General features: G+C 47.9%; 1 protein-coding gene across 4 annotated transcripts in view; it reads left to right on the plus strand.

Moving 5' to 3' along the window:
* Positions 1 to 2,063: 2,063 nt before the first annotated feature.
* The window catches only part of LOC135919824 (para-nitrobenzyl esterase-like), a 79,002-nt gene continuing 64,152 nt past the window's right edge, over positions 2,064 to 16,913 (plus strand). For all 4 annotated transcript variants that reach the window (XM_070537854.1, XM_070537857.1, XM_070537855.1 and 1 more), the window contains exons 1-4: positions 2,064 to 2,278; positions 3,903 to 4,189; positions 12,809 to 13,056; positions 14,150 to 14,378. In XM_070537854.1, coding sequence (XP_070393955.1) covers positions 2,113 to 2,278; positions 3,903 to 4,189; positions 12,809 to 13,056; positions 14,150 to 14,378 — 930 coding nt within the window. In that variant the 5' untranslated portion in view covers positions 2,064 to 2,112. The remainder of the gene's footprint in view (positions 2,279 to 3,902; positions 4,190 to 12,808; positions 13,057 to 14,149; positions 14,379 to 16,913) is intronic.

The following is a 16,913-nucleotide window of genomic DNA, read 5'->3' on the forward strand; positions in this document are numbered from 1 at the left end:
GACCGAATTCCGGCCGCAGCAGCCGTGTTTCCATGGGGGCGAAATGCGAGAACAGCCGTGTACTAAGATGTAGGTGAATGTTAAAGAACTCCAGGTACTCCAGATTATTCCGGAGTCCCCCACTACGGTGTGCCTCATAATAAGATCGAGATTTTGGCACGTAAAGCCCCATAACTTAATCGCCGTGCGTGATTGCCGGTCAGTCCGAGATATATTTGAGTAGAACTTGTTGCGCCAAAAAAAAATGAAAATAAGGACTTGGTAAGGAGGGTACGCAACGACTTCGTTACGTACTTTGTTACGCGTAGAGTCGTTACGTACTATCCCTCCGAATTCTTTATTTTCCTTTTTGGCGCAACAATGTATTCATTAGTCCGAGATAGTTTCTGCCGGCGTTTTCTGGTTTCTGATGTATTTGTTGCTCAACCTAAAGAACTGCGGGCAGAAATCAACGGCGACAACCTTGCTGTACCGTTGGTTGCTAGAGCATGAGGAGCAAGCCGAACGAATTGGTTTAGGCTGTTTCAGAGAAGGCGACACAGCAGCGGCCTCACATTTCCTGATTTTCTGGCCTCAAACAGCTCATGCCATAACGTCACTCGGTGGGAAAGTCTTTGAGGAAGTGTGTGTGTGTGTGTGTGTGTGTGTGCGCGCGCGCGCGTCTGTGTGTGCGTGTGTGTGAGTGTATGTGTGCGTGCGTGCGTGTGTGTGTTTGCGTGTGTGTGTGTGTGTGTGTGCGTGTGTGCGTGCGTGCGTGCGTGCGTGTGTGTGTGTGTGTGTGTGTGTGTGTGTGTGTGTGTGTGTGTGTGTTTGTGTGTGTGTGTGTAAGCGCGACTATGGGACACGGGCGATGACTGTCGCCCCTATACCTCGAAACATGCACCCCGAATTTAATCGGGGCCGACGCCAGGCCCGTGCCAAGGCACTGCTGCGCTCCTTGGGTGGAAAGAGGACTACGCGCTTTGTAGACGCCGCAGAATACACACGAGAACACCGGTTCACGGCGGTAGTCGTAGACGTTAGCTCCCGGCTTACGCACGCGTGTAGTGTCGCAACAGAATACCCCGAAACAGCAGAAGAGGTAGCAATTGCGCTTGCGCTTACCGACCCCCTCTGCGAGGTAGTTTTTAGCGACTCGCAATCCGCAGTTCGCAACTACGCGCGGGGGCGCATTTCCTCCGAAGCTCTCCAGATTCTAAGGAAAGCTGGTCGACAGCACTTAGATAACACCGCCATCATATGGTTTCCAGCGCACGTCGCCACCCCCACCGATGAGGGCCTCATTAACTTGAACGAGGTAGCACACCGCTCTGCGCGAGAACTGACCCGCCGCGCAGAATCGGAGACCGCCTCTTCGAGTTCAGAACTGCTGGCTCAAAACACGCGAGAACGCCTGGTCAGGTACAATGACATCACCAAGCACTACCAGCTAGGCAGGCGGTTGCTGCCCCCACCTCACCCCATGCTGAAACGTCGCCAGGCAGTCATCTGGCGACAATTGCAAACACAAACCTTCCCCAGTCCGGTGCGATTGCAGCACATTTTCCCCGCGCAATACCCGACTGCTCTTTGCAAATTATGTCAGGCAACTAGAGCGACGCTGCCACACATGTTGTGGGAGTGTCGGGTTACATCATCTACAATGACAGTAGCTCCGGAGGCTCTTGCGTCGAAGTGGGCCGCCGCTCTGCGTAGCTCCAACCTCAAGACACAAGAGTGGGCTGTCCAGCAAGCCCGAGAGGCGGCGACGAGGCAAGGCCTCGAAGTCCCCTCATGGGAGACCTGAGCCCGGGTCGTCAAATTTGCCGGATTCAGAATAAAGTTGTTTCCATCCATGACTGTGAGTGTGGATGTTCAACCAATTAGCCCGTATTTGTAGCAGCAGGAGTGGGAGCAGTCTGATGGAAGAGGAGGAAGATATAATTTCTGTGTCACTGCTTATTTGCTGCTCTTCGTTGATTTCGCTGAGTATTAAAAGTTCATTCGGTTAACGTGCTTTTGCCTGCGCTACTCGATTCCCCTCCTATCACCCTTAGCGGGCACACGCCAAGGTTTGACGTCATCATCATCACCAGCAGCAACAGCATCAGTAGTATGCAGTAGTCAACAGCCATGTGTTCGCGTTCTAATTCGACCGTGTCCAGCCCACGTCCGCCAAATTCTGCATACGAGATTGGAGCCGAAGAACACGATTCCAGCTTGTCATGCTCGATGGAAACGGAAGAGTTCGAAGAAGAGCCAAAGGAAAGGATGCTTGTACAAGTACTCGAGTATGGATGTGAGTGCGTTTCCGTAGTTCACGCCTTGTGTCTCGCGCAGCGGTGATTTGTTTGTACAGAGTGCGAAAGGCGCGGATCACTTGCAGAGTATCAGAGAAAATACAAAACGTAATGGCCTAAGGACGACCGTGTACAGCAAGCGTACTTGAAATAGGCAATGCATATTGAGCAGGGCCACTGACATGCAATTTCTGCCTTTCACTTTACCGGCTTGCTAGCATGTTACTCATTCTTACTTACGTAAGGCGCTTTCGACCCGAAAAACAAAACTGAATCGGGAGGACATGCGCCGCTATTTACAATTACACAAAACAGGTTACTATGCGTAACGTTAAAACAAATTTGTAAAGGTCAAAGTTGTGCGTGTTAAATTTATACGAAAGCTTTATTTGCGAGAAAGCATTTCAATGAGAATAAATGCGTTCTGTGGGATTTAAGAAAGAATGCACTTTTATTGCGATAGCAATTATGTGGCAGATGCATTTCTGCCGTCGCCGCGAGGTTCCGTATGAGTGAAAGCGTGGGAGGGTGAGCCGGCGAACGCGGTTCAGTCTCGCGAGCGAGGAACGCCGCCCAGATGCTCTCAGGTGGCGCGCGATGCCGGGCGGGCAGGCGAGGGAGGAGGGGCGTTCTTCTCCGGCGGCTGCTAGGGTGTCTCCTCACCCGCCGCACCGCACAGAGACAACCACGGCGTCTGGTACGGCGTCCGCGATTCGCATGGCCAACGCTGTAGTAGACGCCACTCGCCTTGGAACAGCCACGTGTGGGCAAATAAAAATGCATATTTATACATATTCCAGTTAAATATTCACAGCAAGCTTTAAGTCCTCTCCAACACGTAAGCCTTGCATTATGTTTGCTCACGAAGGAAACGGAGACGTGCTATTGAAACCGGCGCGCAATGATCGTGGAGTGGTCTGCCCCTTTGGTCATATTTACCGGACCACCAGCAGGAATGTTTATCGATATAATTGTAGACCCAATGGCACGAGTATGCACTGAGGAGTGCATACTCATGCACTGAGGAGTTTTTGCAATGTGTACATGTTATTCTTTTCGCCGCTAACTAATATGTAACTTTGTCAAAGGTGTATCTGTTCATTTCGTTTCTTATTTTGGGGGGAAGTTTGTAAGGTGCATAAAATCCAAACCGATTCGCGTCCCTGCTGAAATGTCTGCTGCTGTTCATTTACTTGCTTTTGTTGTCATACTGTATCCTTGTATGTGTTTGTATTTTCCACTCCTGTAAAGGCCCTTCATGGGCTGACAGTATTATTAAATAAATAATAAATAAATAATAAATAAGCATGTTTTATAAGTATTTATTTATTTATTTATTTAGTTATTTATTTATTTATTTATTTATTTATTTATTAAAGTACACATTTCCTAATGTTCGAAATCATATCATACGTATGCAACTTAAAAATGCGTACACTATACACAACAAGGCAATCTTCTGCCATGGAATGCGTGGAAAACGCCTAGTAGGCCTCGCAAATATATTAATAAATGATGTAGCGAGAAAAATGTGCACGCCGTTCAGATCGAGGCTAAAAGGTTGCAGCCGGTGGTGTCGCCCTCTTTGCTGCGCTTAACGAGAGAGACGCGCGCGCCACGCAGGCGCGGCGGCCTGCTGCGCGACGGCGGCGGCGCTGGCCCTCTGGATCCTCTGGCTGGGCCGCAGGGGCGGCTCGGAGCACGCGCGCCAGCTGCGGTCGCTGGAGCTGAGCCACTCGGTGGTGACCAGCAGCGGCAGCTTGCGCGGGCTGTGGGTGGACGACGGCAGCAACGGCAGCGCGCTGGCCTTCTACGGCGTGCCCTACGCCGAGCCCCCTCTCGGAGCCGCCCGATTCCAGAGGCCCACGCCCGTGCGACCGTGGACCGGGGAACTCAGGGCCACGTATAAGGTGCGAGAGCTCATCAAAGCGAGCCCCATCCGAGAATGCCTTTGCATGTTGCGGGAGGTGGTTGTTTCCGGCGCTGTCTTGGCAGTATGTGTTATGAGTGGCCCTCCCCTTACCACAGTGCCTTCCTTGCCCGTATGCGAGAGCCAACCGGTACGTATAAGAACGCCACCAACTCTGCAGGACCAGTTCGGTACCCTGCGCATCGTCTGCGACCGCCTCTGGTAGCTGCGAGAAGAGGCGCAGCGTCTCGAAACGCTATGGGTGTCGCGAGCGAAGAATGTCAGCACGCGGTCTACCGCGCGTTTCCATCCGCACCAGTCACTGTGCAGTTTCTACTGCTGTGTTAGACGGCGCTATACCTTCAGAATCGGCCCGTGAAAACGCTTACACCATCGCAAGAAGTCGCGGCTAGTTCGAAAAGATTGCTAAACGCAATTAAAGTGCCAAAATTTTCCAGACCCACAAATCAGAAAGCGCGGATTTGGGAAAGTGAGGATTTTCCGGTGGAATTATGGCCGGGAGACGTTATGACTTGGACTTGGCTCATAATATTTGAAATATTTTCTTCTGTATTATGCAGACGACTTCGCGAGAGTTTAGCCTTCTTATGTGCAGGCGTTGATGGCAGAGATTCTGGGACACGGTTTTCAGAGCGCGGCGTCCTCCTTATAGGGACCCTGAACCATTTCTCCGGCTTGGTTGAAAAACACATTCTGCAGATAGCATACGCTGCTGTGAGTATCTCATCAAAATTATGCGCTCGTGCGCGGAACGTAGAGCTTACAAACGGAGCGCGAGGTCACCTTTTTCTCAAACACTCTTGTTTCTCAACAAAGGCCTTCTCCTCAACCGTTTCGGGGCTGCTGGCGCTTGAATAGAGTTGTCGACAATTATTGTATGAAACTCTGTGGGCGGCTGCCCCATGACGTCAACGGGTGAATTTCCATAGAGTCCTGCCATTGGCCCATAGCTGAAATCAATTTTAAAAAATGTTTGGATCAGTGCGCTCCTTTCCGCTGTTACTGTGTATATTTAGTGGCGCAGTTTACTAGAGAGGCTCTGCGCACTATTGCATTTTTAATTTCGGTTTAAGAAATATGAACTTACGGAGGAAGTCGACTATGTCTGCTCACGCTCGGCGGCGACCACCCTTGTAGGAACTAAACTTTGGCCACTGCATGAGCCAAACTGGATGACGTGGCTCCAGACGCGTCGCGAGCCTGCCTGAGCGCCGTTATGATTGAGGGCTCAGTCCCATCGCTCGTTATCCGTTGTCAAGATTAGAGTCCGGCATGAATTCGAAGGTAGCTGGCCCATGCCGTCGTCCAACTTATCCACGCTGAGGCCGTTGATGAAGGGAAGGACTGCTTCTCATCGAGAACGAGGAATATGGGTTTATTTACAGTATTTATATCAGTCTAACATGACTGTTTGAGAAAGTACATCAGTCTAACATGACTGAGAGAGTCTCAGTCCAACATGACTGCTTAAGAAAAGTGTGCCGAGCATCCGCACAACAGCAGTTTTTAAACACTCGGTCCTACCGCGATACAAGGTGACGCGAACGTTCGTTTAGTCATCGCAAACTAGCTGCCTCTCCGTAGGACGGTTTACACACACACATGCACACACACACGTGTTCACGGTCCGAAACCGAAACCACACGAATTTCGTAGAACTCGGAGCCGTTCCGGGTAGCGCGTTGTCTTGCTTCTTGGTCGGTGCGTGGGAAGGAGCCTCTGTCGGCGTTCCCGCGGCAACTGCCCCGCCCGTAGGAGATCAGGTCCGCGTTGTCGTGTTGCGCACAAAGCCTGCTTCGTGGAACTCCTTCAGTCACAACGCATCCTAGCTGAAGCGACGCAGAGTGGAGGATGCGCGTATTGTTATCGACACAAAGTCGACTTAGTCACGCCGTGGCTAGAGGTTGGCGGCGACGCTCCCGAAATGTTGCCTCCGCAGTCGCAACTGGTCGGCAAAACTTGTACTGCAGCTGGTCGTTCTTAATAGGACCAACATCCGACTAGAACAGGTCGCCTGCTTCCCGACCTGCACACCTTCTAGGTGTGTCGCAATCATTGTCGAAGCTCGTTGCGAGCGAACGTAAAGGCGACGTTTCTTTCTACCCTCGGAAAATGTGTAAATGCCGTAGATATAAGTGCGAAAGGAAATGTGCTACTAGTGTCAATCGCCGCGAGAATAGCCACGCGTAGCTATCTAGTACACTGTAGCACAGTAAAGGGATGGGGCACCATGAACTCAGCCGTAAGTCGAGGAATAGCCTCAGAGTTAGGAGCGTAGCAAGCGCCAGCATCGGAAGTAGTGGCCGTCTCCGTCAACATCCAAAACCAAATTTGAACTGCGCGCTAAGGTGACGTTCAGTAAGCGGAGCGTTGTGGGCAAGCCCCCTTGCCAGCAACCTCCGCAGTGCAAACCATTGAAGAAGGAACCAGAGCACCGGTAAGGGGCACAAGAGGCGATCGTTGATTACCATTACCAATAGCTCCGCTTCTGCTGAACACATAGAAGTACCTCTTGCAGCAAAGTATTCCAGCGCTTCCCTTCTATTGGTACCCATTCCGTGGCCCTAATGCTCCACCGGTTATCTAACCTACGCATTATATGACCTGCCCAGCGCCATTTTTGTTTCTTAATGTCAATTAGAATATCGGCTATCCCTGTTTGCTTTCTGTTCCACACCGCTCTCTTCTTGTCCTTAACGTTATGTCTAGCATTCTTCGTTTCATCACACTTTGCGCGGTCCTTAACTTATTCTCGAGCTTCTTTGTAAGTCTCCAAGTTTCTTATCCATATGTCAGCACCAGTAGAATGCATTGATTGTACATCTTTCTTTTTAATGATAATGCTAAGCTTCCAGTCAGCATCTGACAATGTCTGCCGAATGCACTCCATACCATCTTTATTCTTTTGTACATTTCCTTCTCATGATCAGGCTCCGCTGTGGGTAATTGACCTAGATAAACGTATTCCTTCACAGACTCTAGAGGCTGACTGAAGATCCTCAGCTCTTGTTCCCTTGCCCGGCTATTGATAATTATCTGTGTCTTCTGCATATTGATTTTCAGCCCCACTCTTATACTATCTTTGTTACGGTCCTCAGGCATTTGTTGTAACTCGTCCCCAGTGTTGCTGAACAGGACACCATCATCTGTAAACCGAAGGTTGCTGAGATCTTCGCCGTCGATTCTTACTCCTAATCCTTCCCAGTTTAATAGCTTGAATACTTCCAAGCACGTAGTAAATAGCATTGGAAGGATTGTGTCTCCTTGTCTTACCCCTTTCTTTACAGGTATCGTCCTACTTTTCTTGTGGAGAATTACGGTAGCTGTGGAATCTCTCTAGACACTTTCCAAGATATTTACGTAAGCGTCCTGTACTCCTTGATTATGTAATGCATCTATGACTGCTGGTATCTCTACTGAATCAAATGACTCTTCCTAGTCTATGAAAGACATATAGAGAGGCTGATTGTACTCTGCGGATTTCTCGATTACCTGATTGATGACGTAGATGTTATTCATTTTAGAGTATCAATTCCTGAAACCTGCCTGCTCCGTTCGTTGACTGAAGTCCAGTGTTGACCTTATTCTATTGGAGATTATCTTGGATAATAGTTTATATTACAGTGGAAGTAAGCCAATGGCCCCATAATTTTTCAATTCTTTAACGTCTCCCTTTTGTGGATTAGTACAATATTGGCAGTCTTCTATTTCTCTGCGACTCTTGAAGTCGATAAATAGTTCATACAAAGGGCCGCCAGTCTCTCAAGCATTATGTCTCCACGATCTTTGATTAAATAGGCTGTTATTGCATCATCTCCGGTCACTATTCCCAGTTTCATGTATTGCAAGGCCCTTCCTACCTCATAGCAAGTTATAGAAGGAGTCTCTGCAACCTGTTGATTTACTCTTCGAATGAAGGTATAGTGGCTCCTCTGGCTACTGTAGTGGTGAGCGTAGAATTCGTCCACCGCTTTTACTATACCTTCGAGATTGCTGATGATATTACCCTTGTTATCTTTCAGTGCATACATCTTGGTTTATCCAATGCCAAGTTTCCTTTTGACTAATTTCAGGCTGCGTCCATTTTTTACTGCTTCCTTAGCCTTTCTCACGCTATAATTTTGAATATCCCTTATTTTCTCCTTATTGATCAGTTTTTACAGTTCCGCGAAATCTATCTGATCTCTTGAGTTGGACACTTTCATTTTTTGTCGTTCCTTTATTAGGTCATTTGTTACTTGGGAGAGCTTGCCTACTGGTTGCCTTGGTGCCTTACCTCCCGTTTCAGTTTCTGCCTCTGAAGCCACCGTAGTTACGGCTTCCTTATTTACCTCTATGTCACCTTCATCTCTGTTCTAAGGCTGCATATTTGTTTGGAAGTGCCAACCTGAATTGGTCTGCTTTGACCCTTACTGTGTCTAGGTTGGCCTGTTTCTTCTTGACCAATTTTACTCTTTCTCTCTTCAAATTGACGTGAATCCTAGCCCCCGCTAACCTATGATCACTGCACTTTACCCTACCTAACACTTCTACATCCTGCACTATGCTGGGATCGGCAGAAATATGGAGTCAGTTTCATTTCTTGTTTCACCATTAAGGCTTTTCCAAGTCTACTTTTTGTTCCAACGCTTCGTCAAGAGGGTGTTCATGACTCGCAGCTTATTCCGTTACGCGAATACTACAAACATCTTTCCTCTAACGATTCTAGAATCGATGCCACAGTTGCCAATTGCCTGTTCACTCGCCTGTTTTTCCCCACTTTTGCATTGAAGTCACCCATTACTACTATATACCGAGTTTGCACTTTTCTCATCGCTAATTCAACATCTTCATAAAAGTGATTAACTTCCTCATAGTCCTCACTGGATGTTGGAATGTAGGCTTGTAATACCTTTAATCTATACCTCTTATTAGGTTGGTTACGCCTACTGCCACCCTCTCGTTAATGCTGCAGAATTCGTCAATGTTGCCCGCTATGTCGTTATGGATTAGGAATCCTACCCCGTTTTGCTTCTTAACAGGGATACCTCTATTGCAGAGGACATGGCCGTTATTTAGCAATGTATAAGCCTCACCAGTTCTTCTAATCTCACTAAAGCCGATAATATCCCAAACAACGTCTGACAGTTCTTCAAAAAGTCCTGCTAAGCTAGCCTCACTCGACAGAGTTCGGCTTGAGAGGGTCAGTTTCCATTGACGGCCTCTCCGGAACCAGAGACTCCTAGCACCCTCTGCTGCGTTACAGGTCTGACCACCGCCTTAGTCAGGTGCTACGCAGCTGCAAGGGACTGAGGGCCATTTTTTGATCGAATGAGTAATTTGCGAGAGAGTGGCCGAACACTGCACCAGGGAGGCCAATTCCTGTTCTGGTGAGAGAGTGTCTTGTTGAAGCTTAGTGGGTCTTCCTAATTTGGTTGTACCTGGATTAGTATAGCCCCACTTGCTCTTCGCATTTCTGCCGTTGTCAGCCGCCACTCAAAGCCTGGAGATGTAGTGTACTGGAGGTGAACTCAAGTTTTCCCCCTTCCAAAAAAAAAAAGCGAGGATTCAAACTTTTGACTGTGGCAACCGAACATCCAAGCTGGCTCAGTCAGATAACCCTGCGGGCTGTCAGACCACCTTATGTCTGAGATTTGCAGCCCAAAGGATCCTTCGTGGTAGAAAACATGCTTGAATTATCTGTGGTATACGTGTTTTGCTGATCGCAAGAGGTGGCACAACACAGTATTTCTCAATGGTTCTAACATCGTGCATTGAGCACGTGCTGGTGGGCGAGTTGGTTATGCATAATTACAAATAAGGCGCCAAATAAAACAACGGTCGAAGGAAGGATACACGAGACAACCATGTGGTTGTCTCGTGTCTCCTTCCTTCGTCCGTTGTTTTATTTAGCGCCTTCGTTGTAATCTAACATCGTGGTTTCGGAGTCTCCCGCACGTATGCAGCCATGAACGTCGCTAGATACATGATATATTTTTGGTGAATTTGAACAACACTTAAAGGTAGTGTGGAAAAAGAAAAGAAAATGAGAGAAAGAAGACTTTCTGCGCTTACCGGCAATTCACTAGTTGCGTATGAACGGAGGTACACCAAACAGCTTACGGTCGCGTCTGCCTGCCTCAGACATCGGAGAAGTCTTTGCCAACGAGACGGAACTGATACTGATACGCCACCCAAGGCTGAGATGTCGCGTGTGACGAGGCTGCATTGGCAGGTACTTTCGCTCAAATCACAAATCCTCAGAGTCGCGATACGGGCCACCAGAACAATTTGGTCCTGAGCCGCGCGTAATATAGGCGACCTTGGAAATGGCCTTGCTCTATGCTTGGAAAGCGCTTATACGATGCCTCCTTTAAGCTACAGTGAATGCGTGTGCGATCAGTTAGACTCAGGGCCAAACAATGAAATCTTCCTTACCTCAGTAAGGAAGCCTTCATTGCGGTGAGGCTACCTTATGTCACTCTGAAAGCTTCCTTACTGAGGGGCCCTCGGTGAAGGCTTCCTTGGTGCTTCCTCAGCATAAGGTAGCTCCAAAGCTACCTTCATGCGTCCTTACGCCGCTCCTGGCCCTGAACGAGCGCTTCACCTCACTGCTTAACCACGTGACGTTTGCTTGCGCATTTGCGTTGTCACCCACCTGCGGAGATGCGCGAGCACGGTACGTCTTGCCAGGCATGTTCCTTTCAGTCACGCGTGCGGCATGAAAGCGTTGCTAAGCGTTGCTAGGCGTTGCACGACGCCGGCGTGCCAGCGTTGATGGAGTACATCAAGTTTTGCACTGTAATGCGCTACTTTTTTTAACTGTAGTAAACAAAACTAGAAGAAAGCGTCCACGCTTCTCTATATTATCTCATCAATTTAAAAATTGTGCGACAATACAACATTTTTTCATAGAATAATGGTGTTCGCGTAAAGATTTTAAGAGATCGTCTCGAACCCAGGCATGCGGCAACTGCTCCTTACGTGAGGATGGGTGAAGGGAGCTATCAGAGTACGCTTGCTTCCTCCATCGGTCCTTCGCTGTAAGGAGGCCTCACGTAAGGTTGGGAAGCGCTCGACGGAAAGGAACGGTTCATTGTTGGGGCCTTAGATTTAAGCGCACATTAAAGAACCCCAGCTGGTCAAAATAATCCTGAGTCCCCCCCCTATGGCGTGCCCGACAATCATATAGTGGTTATGACACGTAAAAATTCAGAATTTAATCTAAAGAATGATTCAGTCTTTACAAAACAATCCACTCATTCCTGATTATTGCCACTTATTATGATTCAATCTACAATATCAGCGCTCCTATTTTCTCCTGTCGGAATTTAATCCTTCATATGAGAATGTTTACGTTCATAAAGTGGTATTAATTAAAATAATTACCAGCTTTAAGGACTTTTATTGTGCGACACAAGTGGTCATCTTTCTTTAGGACCTGCATGCTAATCTTGGCTCTACATTGTAGAACGACGCTTCATTCAGGAATATGCTAAGGTCTTTGGTAAAGCACAGCCCTTTCTCTTAATCTTGAAAATATTACAAACTATGAAAGCGTCAAGCAGGACGGTCAAGCTGCTACCGTGGCTGGATGCTTTAAGACGGGAACGCTTGCAGTCTAAACCGGTAGACCTTGTCCGTGATTAGAAGAATACGCCAGACAATACTTCCCGCACGTGTCACATCTCCTGATGCTGACAGCGATTGCGTGTCGAATCACCGTCGATGACCAAAGCATATCTTGCTTGCAATGCACCCTGAGATGTGCACAGATTACGCCTACTATGGCGACCACTATATCAATAATAATAATAATAATAATAATAATAATAATAATAATAATAATAATAATAATAATAATAATAATAATAATAATAATAATAATAATAATAATAATAATAATAATAATAACTTTATTTACCATCGCTGTCGATGGGGGCGGTACAAAGAAAGAGCTAGGGCATACTTGACTGACACTCTCCTCCTCCTCCCTGAACGAAAGAGGCATTTTTTTTTTTGGCTTGCAGCATCAGTGTGATCAAGACATACATAAACAAACATGAAATATAACAAAGAAATGGCAGAAGAAAAAGTGACAGTCACTTTAGCATACTCTACAGAGGCTGAAGCGTAGTACGACCTTCGACCACCAAAGGTTGAGGATCGGATGCCCCTTTTGATGCCATTGAATATTGGTGGCATAACGCCGAACGGTCGAATTTTCGACCCATGAGCCATCTAATGCGTTCGGCTTAATAATTAACCACAGCATTCCAGTGCATAATATTTCTGTTGAAATATACCGCATGAAGTGGCACAGATTCGAATACACAGAGCAGTGACAATGCATGAATAAAATATATAGCATAGCAATCTGTAATGCAAACACCAATGCATGTACAATCACTATAGAGAAATACAATTAGAACAAGAAATAATGAGAACGCTGGTTTGATGATGTCAAGTAATACTCAAGGCGAAACATAGTATCTCTCACACCGACACACCGACCGATCGTACGTGCGGTTAGGATTTCACCCAACACAGCCGTTGTAATGTTGAGCAACCGCTGCGGTTTGTCCACAGCCTGCAATGCAAATTTGTTTTCTGTTCGCAGGCGCCACCCTGTCCACCCCAATGGCTGCGCGCCGCAGAGCGTCCGCAAGGCAAGCTGGGACCAGACTGGACCGAGGACTGCCTACACGTCAACATATGGACTCCGGGACTGAGCCCGGCCAAGCTGAGGCCAGTGGTGGTGCTCTTGCACGGCGGACACTTCACGCACGGCTCCAACAGGCTGCGGCAGTACGACGGAGCCGGGATGGCCACGCGCTGCGACTGCGTCGTCGCTGTGCCCAACTACAGGTTCGGTGATGCGGCGGGCACGCTGGCGTCTCGCCCCTTTCGCGCTCCTCTAGCCGAACGGCCGCGCGACGCCTGCTTGAAGGCAGAGCACGTTCGGGAGAGAGCATTTGCTGCCACGGCCGCTATCGTGCCGAGAACGAGTGATTTTAAATCTGGCATTGTGCGCCGCACTCAGCAGGAACCGCGCTGTGATAATTAAGGAGGTGCTGGAGCATTTTAAAGAAGGAGAGACAGATTACTTGTGAATGTGGGATCAGTTTTGATTCGGCGCTTATTATACTGATCGAGTATCTTAATTTTCAGTAGTTCACAGAAACATGCTGTAACAAGTATATGAAGCCAACAGGCAGCGATGCGAGGTATAGCGCAAGAAAAAATTTATTTTAATTTTAATTGCAACGTGTAACTATAGAAAGCAAGGGAGAAAACACATGCTACCGGTGAGAGCCACAACATCCTCATGACGCGTGCAAGGCGTACGACGGCGGCTGCCCTTTCTTGGTCATTTGTGAAACAACCTGGCAGTGCTGGCCAGATCCACTCGCGGGCGTGGCGGCGGAATTAAAATGTGCTATCAACCGCAGGTTGTGTTGTCGTACGTGGTCTTGGGAGCGGTAAACTGGTCATTCGTGTGCTACTTCAATAGGCTGCCAATGTAGAGACTATGCAACGTGTGATAAGAAAAGGAGAACCAAGGGAGATCCCTTGGTTCTCCGCGTTCTTGCGTCTCCATAGCAAATTCATAGCAACCGAAGTGCTTTCTAACGAGCACACGGTCTTTCCATGCTTCCTTGAAATTATGGGGTTTTACGTGCCAGAACCACGATCTGGTTATGAGGCACGTCGTAGTGGGGGACTCCGGAATAATTTGGATTACCTGGGGTTCTTTAACGTGCACTTAAAACTAAATACCGCGGGTGTTTCCGCATTTCTCCCCCATCGAAATGTGGCCACCATGGCCGGGATTCGATCCCGCGACCTCGTGCTTAGCAGCCCAACACCACAGCCACCAAGCAAGCAGCGACGGCGGGTCGCGCTTCCTTCTACCTTTGCATGGTTCGACGACTGTATGGCGTTCCCGTTGTAATCGCAGACTGGGGGTGTTCGGCTTCCTGTTCGGCAACGTGTCCAGCTTCCCCGGCAACCAAGGTCTCTGGGACCAGCACCTGGCCCTGCAGTGGCTCAAGCGAAATGCGGCCGCCTTCGGTGGGGACCCGCGCAACCTCGTCCTCTGGGGCGTCGACGCGGGCGCCATCAGCGCCGGCCTCCACATCCTCTCCCCGCTCGGTGGCGTCTCGCTCTTCTCCAGAGCCGTGCTGCAGGCAAGCAAAGGCGCACGTTTACTCCCGAAAGGGAGGGGTGCCACACGAGGTTGCCTTTCGCAGATTATCTCTTCAGTCACGCGCTTCAAGCGGGCGGCGTTTAATTAAATCACGGCATTGGCAGCAAAGTTATTACGACAATGACGTGTCGATGAAATACGAGGAAGCATGTCGAACTGTATACGAGAAGCCGTATACTGTTTGGGCGTGGGTATACGCGTCTACGTATGGTGCGGCTTGAGTGGCGGTCGAGGCTGGCACAGTGGCACTCGTGCAGGTGATACGTGAGAGGATTTGTGAAAGAGACGGGCGGCGACTTGATGCAAGGCGGGGAAGATTGGCTTGCGATGTGAGTACCAACGAGCTAGACGTGTGTGGATAGAGAAAATGAATAGTACTGCATGGCTAAGCGCGGGTCTCAAACATGTTACTGTGGTTAGATTGATAATTATCCCAAGGAGCACATGCGTACACGAGGGAGCAGTAAGATTAAATTTGATGTATGGAGAACATTACAGCTACATTTACTCTATAATGCTCTCTTTAGGGATTTACAGAAACTCCAATTATGCGAAGGCATAACTGAGAACGCGATTGGCTTCATTTGTCATGCTGTTGCCTGTGTGTGTGAGCCGAGAGATTTCAGCGGACAGACTGATTCCTAAGCATATTTTCAGGTGCTAACGAAGGAGCTCACGAAGTCAGAGCTAACGTATTCGCAAGTATAATGCAGAAGTGCCAGCGGAAGAATGGGAATAACAGTAGCCACATGGGCGCAGACGAATGGTTTGCGGTTCATATTCGGATTCAGTTTATTATTCTGTAAATGCAGTGTATGGGCTTGAGATTATGCACAGACGATGGCCCCAAAGTCAAAGACTGCAGCGGGAGCCTCCGTTAATTGCTTAGAAGTTGCTTAGACTTACTCGGTAGCTTAAAAAGTTGCGTATGCACTCGAATATGACGTAATGGATGTTTAACTGCCTGATTTTTAGGAATATCCCGTTATGTGATGCGTTATCGAATGCGCTCGCGAAGTCGTGGAACAGGGTGTCAACGCGTGCCTGTATCAAAGCTAGAACTGATGACAACTGTATATCAATATTGTGCACCATGTATAAGATAACAAAAATGATAGTGCTACTGCAAAAAAAAAAAAAACAGGCCGAAAGAAAAAAAGACGAGAACAGCAAACCAAACCTCCCCTGACGCATGCGCACGCAACACAAAGCTTGAGGAGTAACCAAACAAGAACGTCATCACGCTTCTGCAGTGAGACGGCCGACCCGCCGCGGTGGCTAATTCGCGGCTATGGTGTCGCGCCGCTGAGCACGAGGTCACAAAGGTGGCTGGGATTCCCTAAATGGGGGCAGAATGGAAAAGAACGCCCGTGCATTGGGGACCCGCTAATGATCCCCTTGTGGTCGAAATTATTTTGCGCTCCCCAACTAGGGCGTGCCTCAAAATGAAATCGCGGTTTCGGCACGCAGAACTCCAGGATTCAGCTTAATAAAGTGAAACGGCTGATCGTTTTCCTCATGTTAAGGCAAAGAAAAGTACCTGAGATTGTTAGATATCAATGCCCGCAGCATCATTAGCAAAAAGAGCCGGTCTGGAATTAAAGCTAATTGAGCATGACCTTCATATTTCAGTCCTTACTGAAACTTGCCTGCACAGCGACATAGGTGACGGCTTAGTCTCGTTCTTCTTATGAAGAAACTGGTGGTGGGGATGTAGCAGTTCTTGTTGAATTTTCCATTGAGGCCGTAATACTCGACGACTTTCGCGATCTGGAGTGTTTATGCATAAAGATATCTCGCTGGGTTCTCTGGTTCGCACTGATAGCATGCTACAGGCCACCTAACTCTACTCCTGATTAGCTAATTTAATTACGACAGTGTATGTACTTCTGTCAAACTAAGGAATTTCTTTTTGCTCGGTGATTTTTATTCATCCAGCGTTGATTGGGAGTGAATACAAGGAACAAGTAGGTTCAAAAGAAATGTCAATATTGCACATTATATTATTCTCACTCATGACCTGGTTAAAATTGTTAAAACGCCCACTCACATGCAAAATTCATCAAGCTCGATATTAGATTTCGCCTTTATAAGCCGAGCAATTACACAGCACACTATTATTGTTGCAGAAGATTTATCGGACAACTGTCTGGTATATACATCAATTCCTCTAGTGAAGTCCGCTCCTCATAAAACTAGTAATATACGCTATTTAGGAGATTACGAAAGAGCTGATGATGTTGCTGTGATTGTGTATATAAAGAATTGCCTGAGTGAACAGGCTGAAAAGCACGATGATGCATCTTTGCTATGGAAAAGGTTCGCTATGTGCAGTTATTGTTTGAATACGTTTGTACCAAACGACGCAAAGGAAGTGCACAAAAGTGCACCCTGAATAACGCGAAAGATTGTTCATTTAAAACGGAAACTAAAACGGGCTAAAAAGTCTTCTCTCGATCCTATTGTAATTAATTGTATCAGAAACACTCGCACACGTGCAGTAAATGATTCTAAG

The sequence above is a fragment of the Dermacentor albipictus genome, chromosome 4 (genome assembly GCF_038994185.2).
Source record: "Dermacentor albipictus isolate Rhodes 1998 colony chromosome 4, USDA_Dalb.pri_finalv2, whole genome shotgun sequence".
Taxonomy (NCBI): Eukaryota; Metazoa; Arthropoda; class Arachnida; order Ixodida; family Ixodidae; genus Dermacentor; species Dermacentor albipictus.